The sequence below is a fragment of the Bacillus rossius genome, chromosome 7 (genome assembly GCF_032445375.1).
Source record: "Bacillus rossius redtenbacheri isolate Brsri chromosome 7, Brsri_v3, whole genome shotgun sequence".
NCBI classification, from domain to species: domain Eukaryota; kingdom Metazoa; phylum Arthropoda; class Insecta; order Phasmatodea; family Bacillidae; genus Bacillus; species Bacillus rossius.
This window is the reverse complement of record NC_086335.1, coordinates 37,345,734-37,363,497: the sequence shown is the minus strand read 5'-3', so window position 1 is coordinate 37,363,497 and position 17,764 is coordinate 37,345,734. Positions and strand designations below refer to the sequence as shown.

Below are 17,764 nucleotides of genomic sequence, written 5' to 3'. Positions count from 1 at the left end.
TCTTGCACTAATAGCATTGCAAATTGTAGAAAGTTAATACTCTGTAGATAACTTCTCTTTCAAAGGTAGTGTTTAGCTGCTCTCAGACTACTATATCAGGAGATAATGACTTAAATGTATCTTATTGTTGGAGTAGAATGCTGATAATGTATAAAGTACAGCATTCCTTTCTTGGTAAGTGAGCTATTGAACTGAGTCTGAAGGTAGAATGAAGAAAGACTTTACTGAAGTAAATTACTGTTATACCTTATTCCTTATTTTTGGCAAATAATTTTTTTAGTAAAGGTTTGAATAAAATTTCTCATCATCTGTCTTAACTAGCAAAGCTTTTGACTCCCTAAAAACAAATTTTACAGGGGAGGCAAAACAAAAACTTGTAATAACAGCATTAATACTGGTTGCAATAATTTGTATATTGTGTAAATATTTAGTTGTGATATACATTGAGAGTATAAGTAATATTTTGGCAAGATAAACACGCACCAGTGTTTTAACCGCGTGGTTAAAATCTTGAAATCATTAAGTGTGTCTCTTTGGACACTGGTGCTAGAAAACCATTCAGAGAACTGTTACTCCAGTATTAATATTTGTACATGTAATAACAAAATGTTGGATTTAGCCATTTATTTAATTGATATTTTTCATCTCAAATTCACCACATATTCTATATGGCTCTGACAAATATAATATTTATTTTGAAAATATGGTTTGTCTCCCAAAACCTAGTAAAGTAGTTATTGAAATTGTGTTACAGCCTTTATTATTTACTTTATTTCATTTGTCGTAAAGTTTTATCGATCAACAGACATTTTTCTATACAGTAGTAAGAAAGGTTACACAGGACCATGCACTACAAAATCACTCTAGTTTTTTTGTTTTGGGTATTCTTTATATTTCTGTGGGTTTTTGAAAATATATAACAATTTTTTTCTCTTTTAGTGAAAAACATGCTTATTGCATCTAGTATTCTTGTTTGCACTTCTTGATTTGCATAATTATTATTCAAGTTTGTTGTGCAAAAAATAAACAGATATTTTATTTTCTTAAAAATTTAAAGATTTTGTTTAGTAGGCAGCAAATTTTGTTTTTGGCTCAAATTGTAAAATTTAAATGCTGTTTTTTATTTTGCTGTAGACTCATCTCATTTCCCGAGTTCCAAGCATTCGAAGGATTGCTGTGTGTGCCTGATGCACTTTATAAAACAGCCTTCCAGCTTTTCGACACTAACGGAAATGGAATGGTTGCTTTTGGTGAGTACTGCAGCAGTCTATCTTGATTTGCAGGCATGGGCTTTGTGCTCGTGTAAAGATTATAAGTTTTATTTTATACATTTTCTCTGTCCTCATCTCAGATTGCATTGTTGATTTCTTTTTCTTAATTTTTTTTTTGTTCTCTGCAGCATTAAATTTTTCATTCTTCCTGGGGATGAATTTACAATGAGTAGGAAAAATAAATAGAACATAGTTCTTCTGGCATGTCTATCTCTGGCTTTTAGTATCCTCTGTGCTGTTATTGTAAAGTTACTATGACTAACTGATGGTTAAATTGAAATATTAATGGACAATAAATCTATATTTGACATGATATTTTTCTGCCTGTAATAATAAGAAACCATGAAAAGATGTTGCATGTATTTGTAAAGGAAAGTTATGAGGTATGTCACTAAAGATATTAAAAAAATTACTGTTAAACTTATTTTTTCTCAACATTATCTCCAGAAATATTTATGCCCTTATCTTATAGTTTTATTAATGCTCCATAACATTATTTGGGTTGCTGTCTCTGCCACTTTAGAACATACTGCTATTCCATCGTACAATGATCTAGCACCATCGCCATTTTGAAACTAAATTCCACATTTGTGTCAATTCTACCTAATCAATATGAAATAAATGATAAAGCATATCAATTTGTGACTCCCTTAATGACAATCACTTGTATAAGGGGGAATGGCCTTGAATGAGACTAATGACATGAAAGAGCAATTGCTCTTTTGTGGTGTAGCAAAGGGGCATTATCTGCATATTTTAGATTTGGATCATGAAACTATATTAGCAGAAATTTTTTCCCACATAAGAAAGGTTTTACATTGGGGTAAACATGTTATTTTATTGAGTGTTGGATGCAGTGTGGTAAAATTAATAAGCAGTGTCTTGGAGATGAAAAACTGCAGCTATTGGCGGAAACACATACTTATCATTGTAAGAAGCCATGTTACTTACATGGAGAAGCCCTAAGAAGAGATTGTGTCTTGCCAATTGCTGGGTTTTTAATGGGAATTTTTTCATTAGAAGGCTAGCAAAGTCATTTGAGTCAATATGTGGGTTCAATTCGTGCTTCAGTTATCCAAATGCTGTACAGTACTTGTTCAGCCTTAAAAATAATTGTTATTAAATTTGATATATTTTTGAATTATTTAATTACTTTACATTTATTTGTAAGGTTTAATATCGAAGTATTTTTTTGTTTTATAGGTATTGTTTCAAATAATTCAACCAAGTACCTGTTGGTTATAGTGGAGAGAATCAAATTGTGCATATTCATTTATGTGTGTGTGTGCACTTATTTTCAATAATGGACTATGTGTGAAATTCCAGATGAATTTGTCGAGGTGATGAGGAAAACAGCCCTCCTGCAGAAGATCCCCTTCAACATGGACAGTGGCTTTGTGCAGCTGTACTTTGGCCGCGACAAGAAGAGACTCATAAACTACAGTGAGTTCAGCCAATTCCTGCATGTAAGTTCATTCTGTTTGCGTATGTCTAGAAGCTGTGGATGTGGCCGCTGTCTCTACGTTTTCTCCTCGCCGAGCAAGATCTGCCCGAGCATTTCTGAAACTGATTTTTTTTTAGCGATTATTTTGATTGTTTTAGAGAGGCGGTGTTATGTAGTGACCAGGATAACTTATTAATTTTTTAAGAATAGGTACCATAGAGTCTTTATAATGAAGAGATTTATTGATTACAGTTCCTGGCTAGTGAGCTGAGGGACCCAGGTTCAGTTCCCAGCCATGTCAAGGATTTTTCACTTATTGACAAATTTCTTTTCTTTCATAGTAAATGTACTCCCACACAACAAAAATTACATTTACGTATTGCCAAGTAAATCACAAAATTGAATAATAATTGATTTATCGTCAAGACAAAACTAAGCCTCTGCATGGAAAAATAAATGGAAATTCTTGCCCTTTGTTAAATAACCAAGAATTTGTGTTAAATTATGTGTCAAAATTTAACATATTATAGCTGTTAACAGAAAAGATAGAATTATAGCAATTTTCTATTTTCACATACCTTAAGTGAGATACCGTGTTTTCTCGTATAATCGTCGCACATTTTATTCTAAAATCAAGTTTGAAAAGTAGGGGTGCAACAATTATGCGGAAAAAACATTTTTTGTTAGTTAAAGTTATTCATAAAAACAAAACCCGTTCATGGAAAGTACGTTTATTTAAAAAAAAAGGTGGCGTATACAATAGCATGCCAAACAATCTATATTAATAATTCCTTAAACAAAAACCTTTCTTCAGCTTTAAATAGAAAAACCAAAACTCTAACGCGAACGCAAGCCACTTGAATCTGACGTGAACTAACGTACACACTTGCCACGAAAGAATGTGGGCTATCAAATGTAGTTAACTCGGCACCTGACAGAGAGCGCGTGTTGCATCCAATCGGCGAGATATTGATATTCGACTACGTGCGCACGCTCTATATGGGAAGTAACATAACCAAACATGAATGATGCGTTGGCTACATTTTTATAAGTGGTACGCCACGGTAACGCAGACAATCAGATAAAGGAAATACAGTTTAAAAACGTCTTTAAAAGAAAATTTACACGTCAGACAACTTTGTATTTCTGTTAATTAAATAAATAAGTGGTAATGACCGAAATTAAATTTTAGATTATACCTACACCGCGGCGACGCAGATGATCAGATAAAGGAAATAACGTTTAAAAACGTCTTTATAAGAAAATTTACACGTCAAACAACTTCATATTTTTCTGTTAATTTATTAAGTAAGTGGTAATGACCGAATAAATATTAGATTTATACTTTAAAATACATCGTATTATACGGAAAAGATACCTACACAAAGCACTCGGCATCTACTAGCAGGACGAAAAACATCATGCGACGTTTACGCGAGAAATTTTTTATCCCATTTTTGACAGCCTATAATATGGTTGCGACGATTACGCACGTGCAACCATTATGCGATAAAACACTGTAATTATTTAATGGTGATATGTTTTAAAAAGGTGGTTTTTATTTTTGATTTTTAGTTATTAAAATATTGAGATGCCATTTATTGTTTCTCTGTTATTACAAATTATATATTTTTATGTAAAAAAATTTGTTATGTATACAATGTTCAGGTTTTGATAGCGCAGCAATGTATTTAGAATATCTTTCACAGTTGTTTTGGGTTCTGGTTTGTTGGTTTGTTTATTTTGTTATTTATTTATTTTAGGACTTTCATGAAGTATACACGATGGAAGCCTTCAAAAAGTACGACAAAAGTGGGACAGGCTTCATCTCTGCTCTTGATTTTCAAGACATAATGATAAGCATTAAAAGTCATTTGTTGACGAAAGAAGTACGAGAAAATCTAGTTGCAGTAAGTATCCCTATTATTATTACCTTTGTGTTAAATATGATTTTTTTAGTGGAGTTAAGTGAAAGAGGTTTAGACAAGGGTTTAATTTAATAGGAAAGTCTGTAGCAGAGTGAGTTTTTTAAATAATTTTTTTTATTCAAATGAGTGTATACATATAATATAATAGGGTTATTCTGAATTCCATTAAAATAATTTTGGTATGAGTTAAAAACTGTGTAACAGGTTGTGTCATTAAGTTTCAAGGGTATATAAAACATGTTTATTTTGATATTTCAAACCTACGTTTTATTTTGTATTATTACTAACTTAGATCCTGTACACTTGAAATAGCCTCCTAAATTAATGAATGTAAACTGCCCCGATACATAGTCTGTATACGCATAGTACGTCATTTAATTTCTATTAGCATTGAATGAAAGCTCAATTTTTTATTTTTAAATTTATTCTCAACATCTAGATTATTAATATAAATTCTAACTCCTGTAATTTCGGCTGCTGTGACTTAACTTGCTGTGTAACTCGTAATTGTTTCAGGCGGCGGGCGGAGGGCTAGGGGGCAGACGGGTCAGTTTCCCGTTCTTCATGGCATTCAACTCTCTCCTCAATAACATGGAGCTCATCAAGAGGATATATTTGAATGCTACCAATGGGATCAGAAACCAAGAGGTCACGAAAGGTGAGTGTCGAGACTTGAAATAAATTCAGGAAATGACTTGCACCTTGCAGTAACACATAAGTGTGTTTCTTTGTTAGGAACTAGCTGCAGTACCCGGCATCGTCCGGGCTGAACGCAGGGTGAAAGGGACTTTTTTTTTTTTTTAAATCAGATGTATGCAGTTATTGTCTTATTAATTTGAATGTCAAGTATGCAAAATAATTTCTGCCAGTGTATAGTTATTTACCTCTATATATCTAATAATGGAGTGTCTGTAATCTAGACTCTGTAAAGCACTATGGAAAAAAGTGGAAAAATAAAAGATTACTGATATTGAAAAGATTCAATTATCTAGCTAATGCTTGGAATGCGTTGCGGTGCCTCATTCAGTTTTGTTTGAAGTAGGTTCACATGTCCAAAGCATCTCTCTAAATGTATGTATCTATATATATATCTTTATCTCCCACTATATCTCTATTCTATATACCAATCTATACCTCTAGTTAGCTCTATATATCTAACTCAATTTCATTCTGTATACCTCGCTCTATCTCCCTCTATCTCTGTCTCTCTATCTCACTCTATATCACTCTATATCTCTCTGTATCTCTTTTATATTTGATTCAATTCAATTGTGTCATGCAACGAAAACAGACGAACTACCGTTATACATTATGAAATAAACATTTATTGAAACTACTGTAAAGCTACCGAAATACACACATTTGTTGAAATGATTAATGCCTACGTATTGTAAAATAGTTGTACTAACTAAGAACACTTTGTAGGCATGTACATAACAGCTTACCAAAATTTCATCAAACGAACAATAATTCGAGACGTGACGGATGCATCAAATGATAGCGTTTTTAAAATTCAAGGCAATGCTATCTATTGATGAAGTTAAGAATTAAACTGTTATTAGCATCTTTATTTTGCTAGCCGCCATGAGCTTCACTAAGTGGACTGGTTCGCACCAGGAGAAGAATATGAAGTTGCAAGACCTTACTATGTGTGTGATCATGTGGCAGACATAGAGAAATGATGCACACTCACTGTTTGTATCTCTATGACCTATGATTTTTTTCTGTTTTAAAAATGAATATATCACTTTTTCACTCCATTAGGGATGGAATTTCATTTTAATATGTGGCATATGTGTTAATCCATGTTATGAGCCAGCTGTATGCCAAATCTCATTCAAATCCATTCAGCCATTTTTGCACGATTGATTAACAAACATTTAAACATACAAACTTTTGTATTTATAATATTAGTAGAATCTTTTCTGTATGTTGGTCTGATTTTTTTTATACTGTTGGTTTGAGTCCAGGCATCACAAGAATTTTAGGATGACCTTGTAGAACTCTTTTTCACATGCAAATGGCTTTTAAATATTTTTTTTTTTTTGCATTTATACAACTGATGCTTATTAAGTTATAAATTTCCTTAGTCTACACTCGATTGCAACATCCCCGCCCAGATTTTTTGACAGTCAGTGTGTGAAAGGCATCTGCTGTGAGTTAGTCTAAAAATCCTTATGTATGGTGGCTTTCATCCTTGTACCTCTAAGCTCAAGATACTTGTTGGCTTTTTGTCCTGCATGTAGCTATGGATCTCTAGTGGGGAATGTATCATTTTCTTGCTCATATCAACTTAACTTTGATCTATGTATGTATTACTATAATATTTTTATGGTACAGTTATATGAATTTTCTTATCGGAAGTCATTTCTTTGCAGTGTTAATACTTTTGTAAACACTTTTGCAAATATTAAAGTTACTGACACGTGTGCATATTGTAACATTTCTCACTTATGGTTCAAAGCCAGACCCAATTGTGGATAGTTTAGTTGTTATTTGCTCATTAATGGGTGGGTTCTTACACGCGACCCCTTTTTGTGCCACAGGTTAAGGTAGCAAAGCTTGAGCAGTTAAGGGCTCAATTCATAAGCCAGTCATCTATTTATTGTGGTTCTTTCTTTCTTTCTTTCGTGGTATATACAAAGCTGTTACTGCGGTTGTTAAATTGCATACTAATAAGTGACTACCTTTTTATTTTCTGCTCAAAGCCTCATTTGTGTTTTTGAGCAAACTTTGTTTTGTTTACCAACAGTGTGAACATATCTTTGTTCAAATATCCTTCATTTTATTCATACGTAGTTCACTTAATGGTTTTTAAAATGTAGAAAAAGTCCTAAGATACTTAAAGAATTGGCATTTAATTGAAAGTTTCCATTTTCAGTGTTATATGCAGCTTTAATGGAAATTTGTAAATCTGGCTTTATTCTGTGAACTTGTGTGCAGAGGAATTTTTACACTCGGCACAAATGATGTCTCAAATCACTCCGCTCGAAGTCGATATTCTCTTCCTCCTGTGTGATCTGCTACATCAAACAGGGTGAGTAATGAGTTATAATTTTAAAAACAATTTTCATAAAATATAGTTTTATTTTTCTTGCCTTTAGGGTATTTATTTTATATTTAGTTTAGCATGTGGCTGAAAGTTTTTGCAATAAGTTTAAAAGAGAGAATTATTTGGAGGCTACGAGCTGGTTTGAAGGGGGCGAGATTGGGGAATTAATGTGGATATTGTTGGTTCTTTGTCTTGTTTTTGCTTATTTATTGGAAGATCTGGATGGTTGGAAATCATTTTAGTCTTCAGGCTATTTGAGATTTGAGTTAATGGAGTTACTGCTAAGCCTCGGTCACATTAGGCTGGTTTACCAGCCGCTACTTGCTGCAGCTGCAAGCGGCAACAGCAAGCAGGGACTGGTGGTAAGGGGTTCACACTAGTCTGCAGCAGTGGCTGATAATGATTCAATAGTGCCAAGCGTGATGTAGAAAATGTCTTTTTTAGTGGTTAAAATGTGTCTCGAATGTGTTTTATTATTTTTTCAAATGTCCCAGAGACATTTAACTACAAAATTAGATTTGTCCATTATTTTCTTTAAAGCAGATGACTTATTGTCTATTTTAGTGTATTCATTGGACGTAGTATCCAAATAAGCACTTACACTTTGTATGTACATTTAAAGAAACTATAACTTGATTTGCAGGCCACTATTGTGAAATTAAACACTTTACCGTTCACTATGAATGACACTGAACAATATCCAGCCAGCAGTGCTGCAGTACCAGCCACTTGTGCGCTACTGAGGGTTCAGACTGGCTGGTGGGTTGCTGTTAGCAGCTACCTGTCGGTCACATGACCATCTCATTTTCTCTGGCACGCTGGTGTGGATCCAGAAGGGTGGCCATAGCGGCATAGTCCCCCCCCCCCCCCTTTTTTTTGTTTATCTGAATAATTTTCAGATATTCTCCAAATTCCTTACAATAATTTACAAAACTTACTAAAGTATTATTTTACTGCAGTACTATAGCCAATATGACGTTTTTGAACCGCAAATAAAATGTTCTAAATAAATATTTCAATTGTAAATGTACTAAAATTGTATTAGAAAATTTAATTTAGCCCTCCCCTGACCATCATTCTGGATCTGCCCTTGTGCTGGCGGCTGCTGAGAGTTGTACATGCGCTACTTGAAGTAGCCCTGGCCAATCACTCGCCGGCTAGCCGCTGCTGAGTCCACTCTACACTGTAAGGTGGCCGGTCATAGCCGGCAGCAAGCAGCGACTGGTAAACCAGCCTAATGTGACAAGAGGCTTTAGGGGATATTTTTTTTTTCTTAATTGTATAGCCCTCTCCATTTTTATTTTCTTGTTCAACTTATATGGGAGCTGACGAATTGGGTTGGAGGCTGGGGGCTGCGCTACCCTCCCCCTTGGTTGGTGCGTGTCAGGGAAGTGGTACAATTGTGCTGTGCCATTCCTAAATTAATGCATTTTTTCTTGTCATGTTTTGCAATCTGTTGTTTTTTGAAAAAAATATTATAGTGCCTTCGAAGAAGCAGAATAAAAATCATAGTTAAGCAAGGGAGATATAAAATTATATTTAAAAAAAAGATAAAGGACAGCTAAAACTAGCTACCAGATTAGTTACCCGAGTGTTCATAGCAGGATACAAATACAACATAAGTCACAGTTTACAAATTTACAAAAGTTTTTGTAATTTTGTTATCAATTTCAAGCTTAAACACAAATGAGAAAAAATTCCAAGAAAAACAAGTAAACTTTCCAGGTATGCAGTGAAAATGAACTGTAGTTACGCTAGCCTAGTTACAATGTGCCCGGCTGTCAAGCTCTTATGGTCATAGTTATAAATTATTCCCTTCAATTTTTTAGGTATTAATTTACTATTTCTCTTTTGAATTACAAAAATAAATTGAATCAAAATATTTTAAGCTGTTAAAATTTGTTGTCAAATACTTTAGCATCATTGTAATCTAAGGGCACAGATAAAATCAATGAACTGTTGATGGACCTTAAATTATATGTACATACTCAAGAAATCCATTATAGCTAAATCATCAAAATGAAAAACCCATAAGAAGCTTTAGATATTCAATTTTTTTCTTTAGTTTTTATGGATGACTTTTGACATCTTAAACAAATATAATATTTTTTGCAAACTTTCATTGTGACATCTAATGACTTCATTAATGATGTTGGTCCTGGTTCTCGGTTTTAAGTTCTGCTGCTTCTCAGTAAATTAACTAGCACCGAGAACTGTGAATATAATCCTAGTACCACCTGTACGGCATGGAAAGCTTAGCAGCTAAACCTTTCCCAGTGAAGATACAATAGACTTTTCAGCAAAGCGCAGTTGTATGTTATCGATGACGTACACCCTCACATCTTTCTAACTTCACTTGAAGCCAATGAATAGATGCTATCAGCATCCTGTAAAGGTTCGTAAATCTTTTGAAAATAGCCGGGTGCAGTAACACAGGCTCTATATACTTTTAAAACTACTTAAAAATAAACTACCATGTTTATTGTTCTGATGTTTATCAACTGTAGGTATTTGCTACTACTTTTGCAGTTTAACAGACATCTGTTAACTTTGAGGGTTATATACCTCACCCATTATAATACAAACATTACTTGCAATTGATTTGGTGTGTTCCTAATGCAATATTAGTTTTTATTATTTAATCTTTAAATTTATTTAATCATTTGTTAACATATATTTACACTTTTCTTGAGCAATTTTTTTTGTTGGCATGTCTAAATTAAATACTGACCCAATGAAAAAAGTTCTTAGTATGTAATACTAGGTCTTGCTGTGCCATCGGATGTAGGTGGCTGTGTTGCTCTAGCCACCTAGGGAGACTAAGCAACCGGGCTATCTAGGTGCTAGGTGACTTGTTTGTGGTTGAATTATGGTGAAGAGGGCCGCTTATAAGTTATATTAAACAAATAAACATGCAATGTATTAGGACATACTGCTTCTTCTGTGTGACTGGAAATTGTGTGGAGGTTAACCTAAAACCGAGAACAGATTTTTAAGAACTGGAACCCCGAACTGAGAATGGGGGAAAAAGGATAACTGACAGCACTAGTTATCATCCTTATGTAATATAAAAAATAATTATTTCATTTATTAGATCAGTTCCGCAACTAAGGTGTTTTTTTTGATAATTTTAACATATATCTTGCTAAGGTAGTTGTTTTAATAATTTTTAACATATATCCAATTTAGTGGTCATCGATGGTGACATAGTATGCAATAATTACTGAAGTAGTACATTATTTCATTTGAGTTGGAACGAAAGTGTTTCATCTCCAACAATATTGCTATGTGTAATGCGACTGATTTATTTGAGCGAATTTGACCTTGGTGCGAGGTACGTGTGATGGAGTTGCATGGTGTTGGGAAGTGGTAAAGTTCATTACTTTAAGGGACTTATCAGAAAGTTGAACAGAAAGTTAGAACATCGGAATTAAAAGCACGAAGGTGTTGAAGCCTGTAAGTGTGCCTTTTAGAAATTTTCATTTCTGATTATTCTTTTCTTTTTTTTCTTTGGTACAACCAAAATATAATGCAGTGTTAGCAAAAAAGCTTTCCCAGTTTTGTCATCTTGCAAATGGAAAATGACTTGCATATCAATGATTTGAGATTTTCTCTGCTTGCATGCATATATTTTCTTGTCAACTTTTTGCATGTCTTGATGCAAATTTATGAAACTGAAAGTTGTAATTTGCAAAATTGCCTGGTTCACACTTTTATGCTTTTCATGGAATATTTTTTGTGTGTTGCTAATTTTCTTTTTTTGGAAAAACTTCCTTTCCCCCCCCTCCCCCTTAAAACATGCATGCATATTTGGTGTAACAAATTTCACTGTCAAATAATTTTAAGCTAACAGTCAAATCTCTGTGTGATTAATGCTATTTATATTTGCTTTATTAGTTTTGAGTACTAAGTTTGGTACAGTGTCCATTAAGTGTACATGTGAGTTCCGTTTGACTATATAAATTTTAGTAATTTTCGGGGAGTTTAAAAAAAAAAAATGTTTCTCTCCCAGCTTATCTCCAGTTTTTTCTGTAAAAATGAAGAAAATGTATTTGTTTAGTTGACTAGTATTTCACAAAAAAAATCCTTTGTGGAGTTAAAATTTGACAAATTATTATTAGTAGTTGAAATTATGATTCTAAGCAATAAATTTTTTTATCGAAAATTAATTTTATTTTTAATATTTTTAGAATTTCTTTGAGCTAAATTTTGGTTTGCTGGGAATATTTTGTTGATTTATGAATAGGCGTCAAATCATTGTGACTCGTTTGGAATTCAACTTAAAATACTTACGTAAAATAGAACAGAAAACATCAACAACATTAAAAAACAAAAAAAAAAAAAAACAAATTTTTTTTGTTAAAATTTGTATGATTAATTAAGTAGCAACTATGTTTAGGCCTACTACTTAGAATGCCTGGGTTTTAGTTTACCATAAATTATTGCACATGATTTTTAATGCTGAATGTTAAAAGTATTAAAAATGTACGTTTTTGAAGTATTTTTTGTTTTCAGTATGTGATTACAAATGCAGGAAAGTGCCAGTTGTGTATCATTTAAATGAATGTGATGCCTGCTTGCTGGATGAACACATTTGCACTGCATGGGAGATTTACTTTTTCTAGAAACACTCAACTAAAATAACTTTAGTAATAATAATATTGCTCTTTGCATGAACATGGATTTGCTATTAATGATGTTCATATTGTAGAACAAACAATTCTGAATGGTTGGTAGCCATACTTATTATACTATGTACTTTAGTATGTTTCTCCCTTCTTGTATCACTCTATGTAAACTATCATATTTACACAAAATATAAGACACAATCAACTGCATTATATCATCACTTTTGATCCAAGTTGTCCTAAAAGAAAATGTTAACATACGCAAGATGTAATTTAAGTAACATGTTTGTTCGTAAAATGTGAATAGTAATACTGTACTAGATTTTATAACTAGTTTACTAACTTGAGAGTACTGGTTTTCTGCTCAGGATCTTCTGATTGGCCTGGTTTGTGGCTTCTACTTTTAGTAAGGCGAGGGGTTTCTTTTGCTTGGTGTCTTTCTGAAATAAACACCAGCTTTGCTTACATGGTGAGCCTGTGATTATCAGCACTTCCTATTAATTCTTCACCCTTGTGTCATATCCTGTATTACAGGGATACTTTATTTATACCTATTTTTAATGATAGCCATCTGTGTTGTAAGCTGTACCTCATTTTCAAATCTCTAAATTCAATAAACGTTTCTTTAAACAAAATATATTTGGCGAATATGAGACTACCTCAATTTCAAGATGAATCTCATTTTTTGAGCTTAAAAAAATGACATAAATTATACATCTTAGAATTGAGCAAATTTGGTATTACCATGTATTTAAAGCAATCTAAATCATAGAATGACTGGAAGGCAAGAGATAAGTGAATTGCTAGAAGAGGGAATAAATTATGTAATGAAACAATTGATTGAAATTATAGAAGAAAAAACTACAGAATTAATGATATATGGAATAAATGCTTGATACAGATTTATGTATACTAAAAAAATATTTAAAATTTTATAGATGCATGTTAATTGAATGATAACAAGTATTGTGCCAATCCAGACTTCACCGGCTAGCTACGGCCGTAATTGTACATACATAAACACATGAAAGAAAGAAAAGTCATCAGAAGTTGCAGGTAGACCGGTGTAAAGTTCTGTATATGATGGTTTAATGACTCAAACCTATTAATGATGATTCTCAATTAAAAGAGTTGAAATATATTAAGGTACCTAATTTAATTTATTCTTCTTACGTTGGAAAACTTACATGTCCTTTATAAGTTAGATTCTACCGAAAATAATAATTCACTTTTGCCAATCACTAATTACAGCCCTTTGCCTTCATGAAATAATGTCCCTAGGGACTCTGTCGTCTAGGTGAGGAGAAACGCTGGAAACTATGTCCTGGTGTATTTTCGGAACACCCGGGCCTGCGTCGCAAGTCTGGGGCCTAATTTATAGTTCAAATTAATGAAATTTCGAAAGAAAACAACATTAAAACTTACTCGTTGCACGGCCCCGGCACCCAGAATTGAAATGATCCATCTCGATTCACATTAAAATGTTATTTCTGAGCCACTGAGTGGCATGACCTTTTGGTAGAGCACAAAAACAACGACTAAAGACCAAGAGGCTATGTGACCGTCCACCATCCAGCAGGGAACAAGTGATCACTTGACCTTAGCAACCAATCACAGCACTACATGGTACAGAAACACAACAGTATAAAAATTTCCTAACCCTCACAATGAGGCATTTACTGCAAAAAATAAAACATGAAAAATTTGTCTTTTCTGATTGGCTGATGCAATAACGTGATGTTTTTACCATATCTCCCCTGGGAAAGGATATCTGCCAATCTTCCCATCATAACCCTCTGCACACAAAAAAAAAGTCTAAAATATTGGTTCCATTTTGTGGTGCACCTGTCCATCATCCTTCCTTATAACAGCACAACTCACAGTGTTCATGAAATGTAATAAAAACTTGCAAATAAATACCAATGTAAAAAATAGGTTTGGACACCAAAATAAAAATTAATAAAATATTAAAAAAATTGCACTTGAAAAATAATAACCCAGCAAACAAAGTGAGAACAGTAAAAACTTAGTTAAACGGCTTTTCTGAATAAAACAACCAAGTGTCAAAATTTAGTATAAAATATCAAGACTGATAAAATACAAGCAGTCTCTATGACCTTGGTCCATATTATCAGCTGATACTACTGCATTACCTACTTAAAAACATTGTGATACAGACACATTGAAAAGTTGAGGAGGGCAGTAGTTTGATACACTACAGTAATAGGAATAAATTAATTTGAAATTATATATTAAATGAAAACTGAATAATAGGATAAATATTTGCGAGCATGTGTCTTATGCCAGGAAATCTTGTATAATTGACTGCTTACTTGGTAAGGGATGTGGCCGCAACTGCGCCACAGGTGAGGCAGCCTCGATAGCATTCGTGAACTGCTATCAAGCAGAGCTGGCTTACTTGCAGGTTTCATGTTCCAATTCTTCAATGGAGTGGGAGCATTGTATTGGCCTTCTGGGTTTAGTATCCCGCTCAACAGCCACTCTTCCATCCACGCCACACAGTAATGCCCGGTCCTTACGTCTCTCGTCACTATTCCATGCATGCGACACTTAAATATTGGCTTTTTCCAAAGACTTAATTCTTAAAACAGCCACACTTGTAAATACTTCTACCACCCGCACCTGGGGTTCACGAAATAATTCCATCTCCAAACTATCAACAAGTGATGATGTCATACCATATCCAATCTTCGTAAGTGGTACCTGGAGCAGCGTAACGGCGTGGATCAGCAACTGGCTGGAGCTTTGGCGTGGCTTGTAATCTTCTTCGATGGTTGGTGAGCCTCTGCTGACAATAGGGCTCGACAGGTTTTTTTTATATTCCCTAGCCCTGGCCCAAGTCAGGACTGAGAACATTCTTCTCTCATCGGTAACCCGGTCGCAAAATTCGTTCTTCCGTTTACATGTCACATCTTTCAGTTTGAACATTTTTTTCTGCTGTGAGACTTATTCGGAATGAAGCACATTTTCATGGATGCCTCGCTGGTGGCTTACCCACCAGGCTTCGAGTGCGATGTGCTCAGTGCCGCCGCGTTTCTGAGTGGTGACAGGTATGAATACATTTTTAACAGTTGGAGGGGGAGGAGGCATTACAAAGAGTTGGGGGATTCCCGGTTGTCTGACTGCAGCTGCTCATTGTCACACTGTCTGGGCCACTGCTGCTGTCTGGAAGGACTCTGCTAGGAAGTTACAGAGTATACCAGAGAAGTACGTACTTCAGTGAGAAGATCCAGCTAGGGAAGGGTCCAACTGGGGTTGAGCTCAGCCTGTGCCTCAAAGTATGCATGCAGAAGCCAAGGGTGGGTAATCTTGTAGTGATGGTGAAGGTTCTCCAGCCACTCTAGTTGATGTCCCAGTTTAGTTTGTGTGAAACCTCCTGCCATGTTAACTGGTTTTTGAATCTGATGTGAAATCAGTTTGCTGCAATAGCTCTAAGCCTAATTTTTTTTTCTGACTTGAAGCTGTAGCTATAGGTAAAGGAACTTGTAATTGTTGGTAGATTACCAATGTTGTGTTTTTTTGCCAGAAGTCATGCTGTTGGGTGGATTCTGACACTGCTCTAGCTCCGTAGGCATAAGTCAACATCTCTAGTGTGGTGATTTGTACCACTAAGCAGCAGGCTTCACATCTCTGGATACTTAAATATCCTCGGCTTACCTCTGCAATACCTTACAACATTTCCACCAAATACCAGAATTAATTAATTGGACAAAAATTTTTCTTTTTTCTTTCAAAGCCTCTTCATGAGCAAGATCATAATTTTTATCAGGCCACAATTATTGTGAAAATAGTTTTTTTTAGATGTTGGGCAGCCAGTATTAGACCTCAGACTTTCCCTCAATATCTCTTCTTCCTCGTCCTGGCCATTTATTTTCCTGTTGGGAAACCTTGCAGATGTTGCAGTGAGCCAGTGGATCATAAGCCCTTGTGATACTCCTATTTTCCCCACAAAAGCTTTCCATTGTTGCTCAGTCTGCTCCATGGCACCCTTCATCCATCGCTAATAACCTTTGTGTTATAGAGACATTTGTACCTAATAACAGCCCTTCATCTTCTCACTTCTCTAAGATTGGCAGTCACAAGTGCTGGCCAAGTTTAGGTGGTCTTAATTGTAACCCTGCCGAATGACTCATAACCTTCTTTTTGTTTCTACTGGTAGTGAAAAGTCTTTAATCCGGCAGGTATCCCTACATAGGTACTTCCTCTCTGTGATCTGGGTGGCCCTGCCATGACAATTAGGCCAACTTCTCTGCTGGGGAGAATCGGATCTGGCCTGCTAAATAAACCAAATGGCATAAAACCACTTCTGATTGTTTTCAGAAGGTTAAGCCTGATATATTTGCACGAGTTAAAACAGTGATTAACTTTCAGTGTTGATGATTTGGATCACTGCTGTTAGCGTAGTAGAATTTGTCTATATCACAGTGTAGAGTGTACTGTTGTGTAGTGAAATTGATGGCATGTAAACTTTTCGAATGGCAAATAGTTAGGCATTTTTTTGCATGCAGTACATACATGTTTTCATTTCTTTTTTTAAAAAAAATGTAGCACCAGATAATTTAGTCTAACTACTATTCTAATTGCTGTTTAAAGCTTATTCCATCCCTTCTCTTCATTGTTCAGTATTTAAGCTTCCCATTTAATTTATATGTATATTTGCTGGGTAACTAATAAAATACTTCACTTTTTTAAGTTTAATATTGTAACTTATCTAATATTACCTTTTTTTTTACTTTTGTTTTCTATGCTACCTGGATTGTAGTTACTTGGACCACAGACCTGCTACGGATCATCGGACATGGTCGGGGTGATTATAAATTATTTACATTTGCTGCACAGTTTACCTTCCTTCTTCTCTTTGCTTGTCTCAAGTGCATTTCTCATTTGTCTGATGTGAATCCCAATGTGTAGGCTTTAGAATTAGGAGTAAGGGAATTCTGCATTGAATAAATTAATTGAGGATGAATTTTCGTGTCTAGTTAGGGCTTTTCTCTAAGTGGAAAATAACTTTTATCATTGTAGGGTTGTGCACATTTATAGAGTGAAATATGTTGTCTTATGCTTGGTTATTGCACAGCTTCAGATCACTGCTTTTTGCATCACTGCTGATTTTTTTTTAGTGTTTTAATGTATAATAGTGCTTTTCAATGACCTTCTGTTGGTGAAGAAGATTCTATCTGCTGTAATGTATAATTAAATTTTCAAAAAATAACATTTGATTTTAATTGAGTTAATTTTTGTGCATTTAGCAATGTTACAGAGTGTATAAATGTAATTAATATTTTACGAAACTAAACTATTCTAGGGATTACTTTGGTTTATATAATTACTTTCTTTACAAAATCAAATTATTCGAGATTTGGTATTTTGATTTTTAATCTTTTAATTCGTTTTAAAGTTATGTGATTGAGTGAGGTTCA

General features: G+C 34.3%; 1 protein-coding gene across 7 annotated transcripts in view; it reads left to right on the top strand.

Annotated features, from left to right (window-relative positions):
• LOC134533831 (calcium-binding mitochondrial carrier protein Aralar1) overlaps window positions 1-17,764 on the top strand; it is a 122,161-nt gene that overhangs the window by 44,872 nt on the left and 59,525 nt on the right. For 4 of the 7 annotated variants that reach the window (XM_063371514.1, XM_063371521.1, XM_063371518.1 and 1 more), the window contains 6 exons: window positions 1,135-1,250; window positions 2,598-2,737; window positions 4,479-4,625; window positions 5,160-5,301; window positions 7,587-7,680; window positions 17,107-17,151. In XM_063371514.1, coding sequence (XP_063227584.1) covers window positions 1,135-1,250; window positions 2,598-2,737; window positions 4,479-4,625; window positions 5,160-5,301; window positions 7,587-7,680; window positions 17,107-17,151 — 684 coding nt within the window. The remainder of the gene's footprint in view (window positions 1-1,134; window positions 1,251-2,597; window positions 2,738-4,478; window positions 4,626-5,159; window positions 5,302-7,586; window positions 7,681-17,106; window positions 17,152-17,764) is intronic. The other 3 variants (XM_063371516.1, XM_063371520.1, XM_063371519.1) reach the window with 1 other exon arrangement.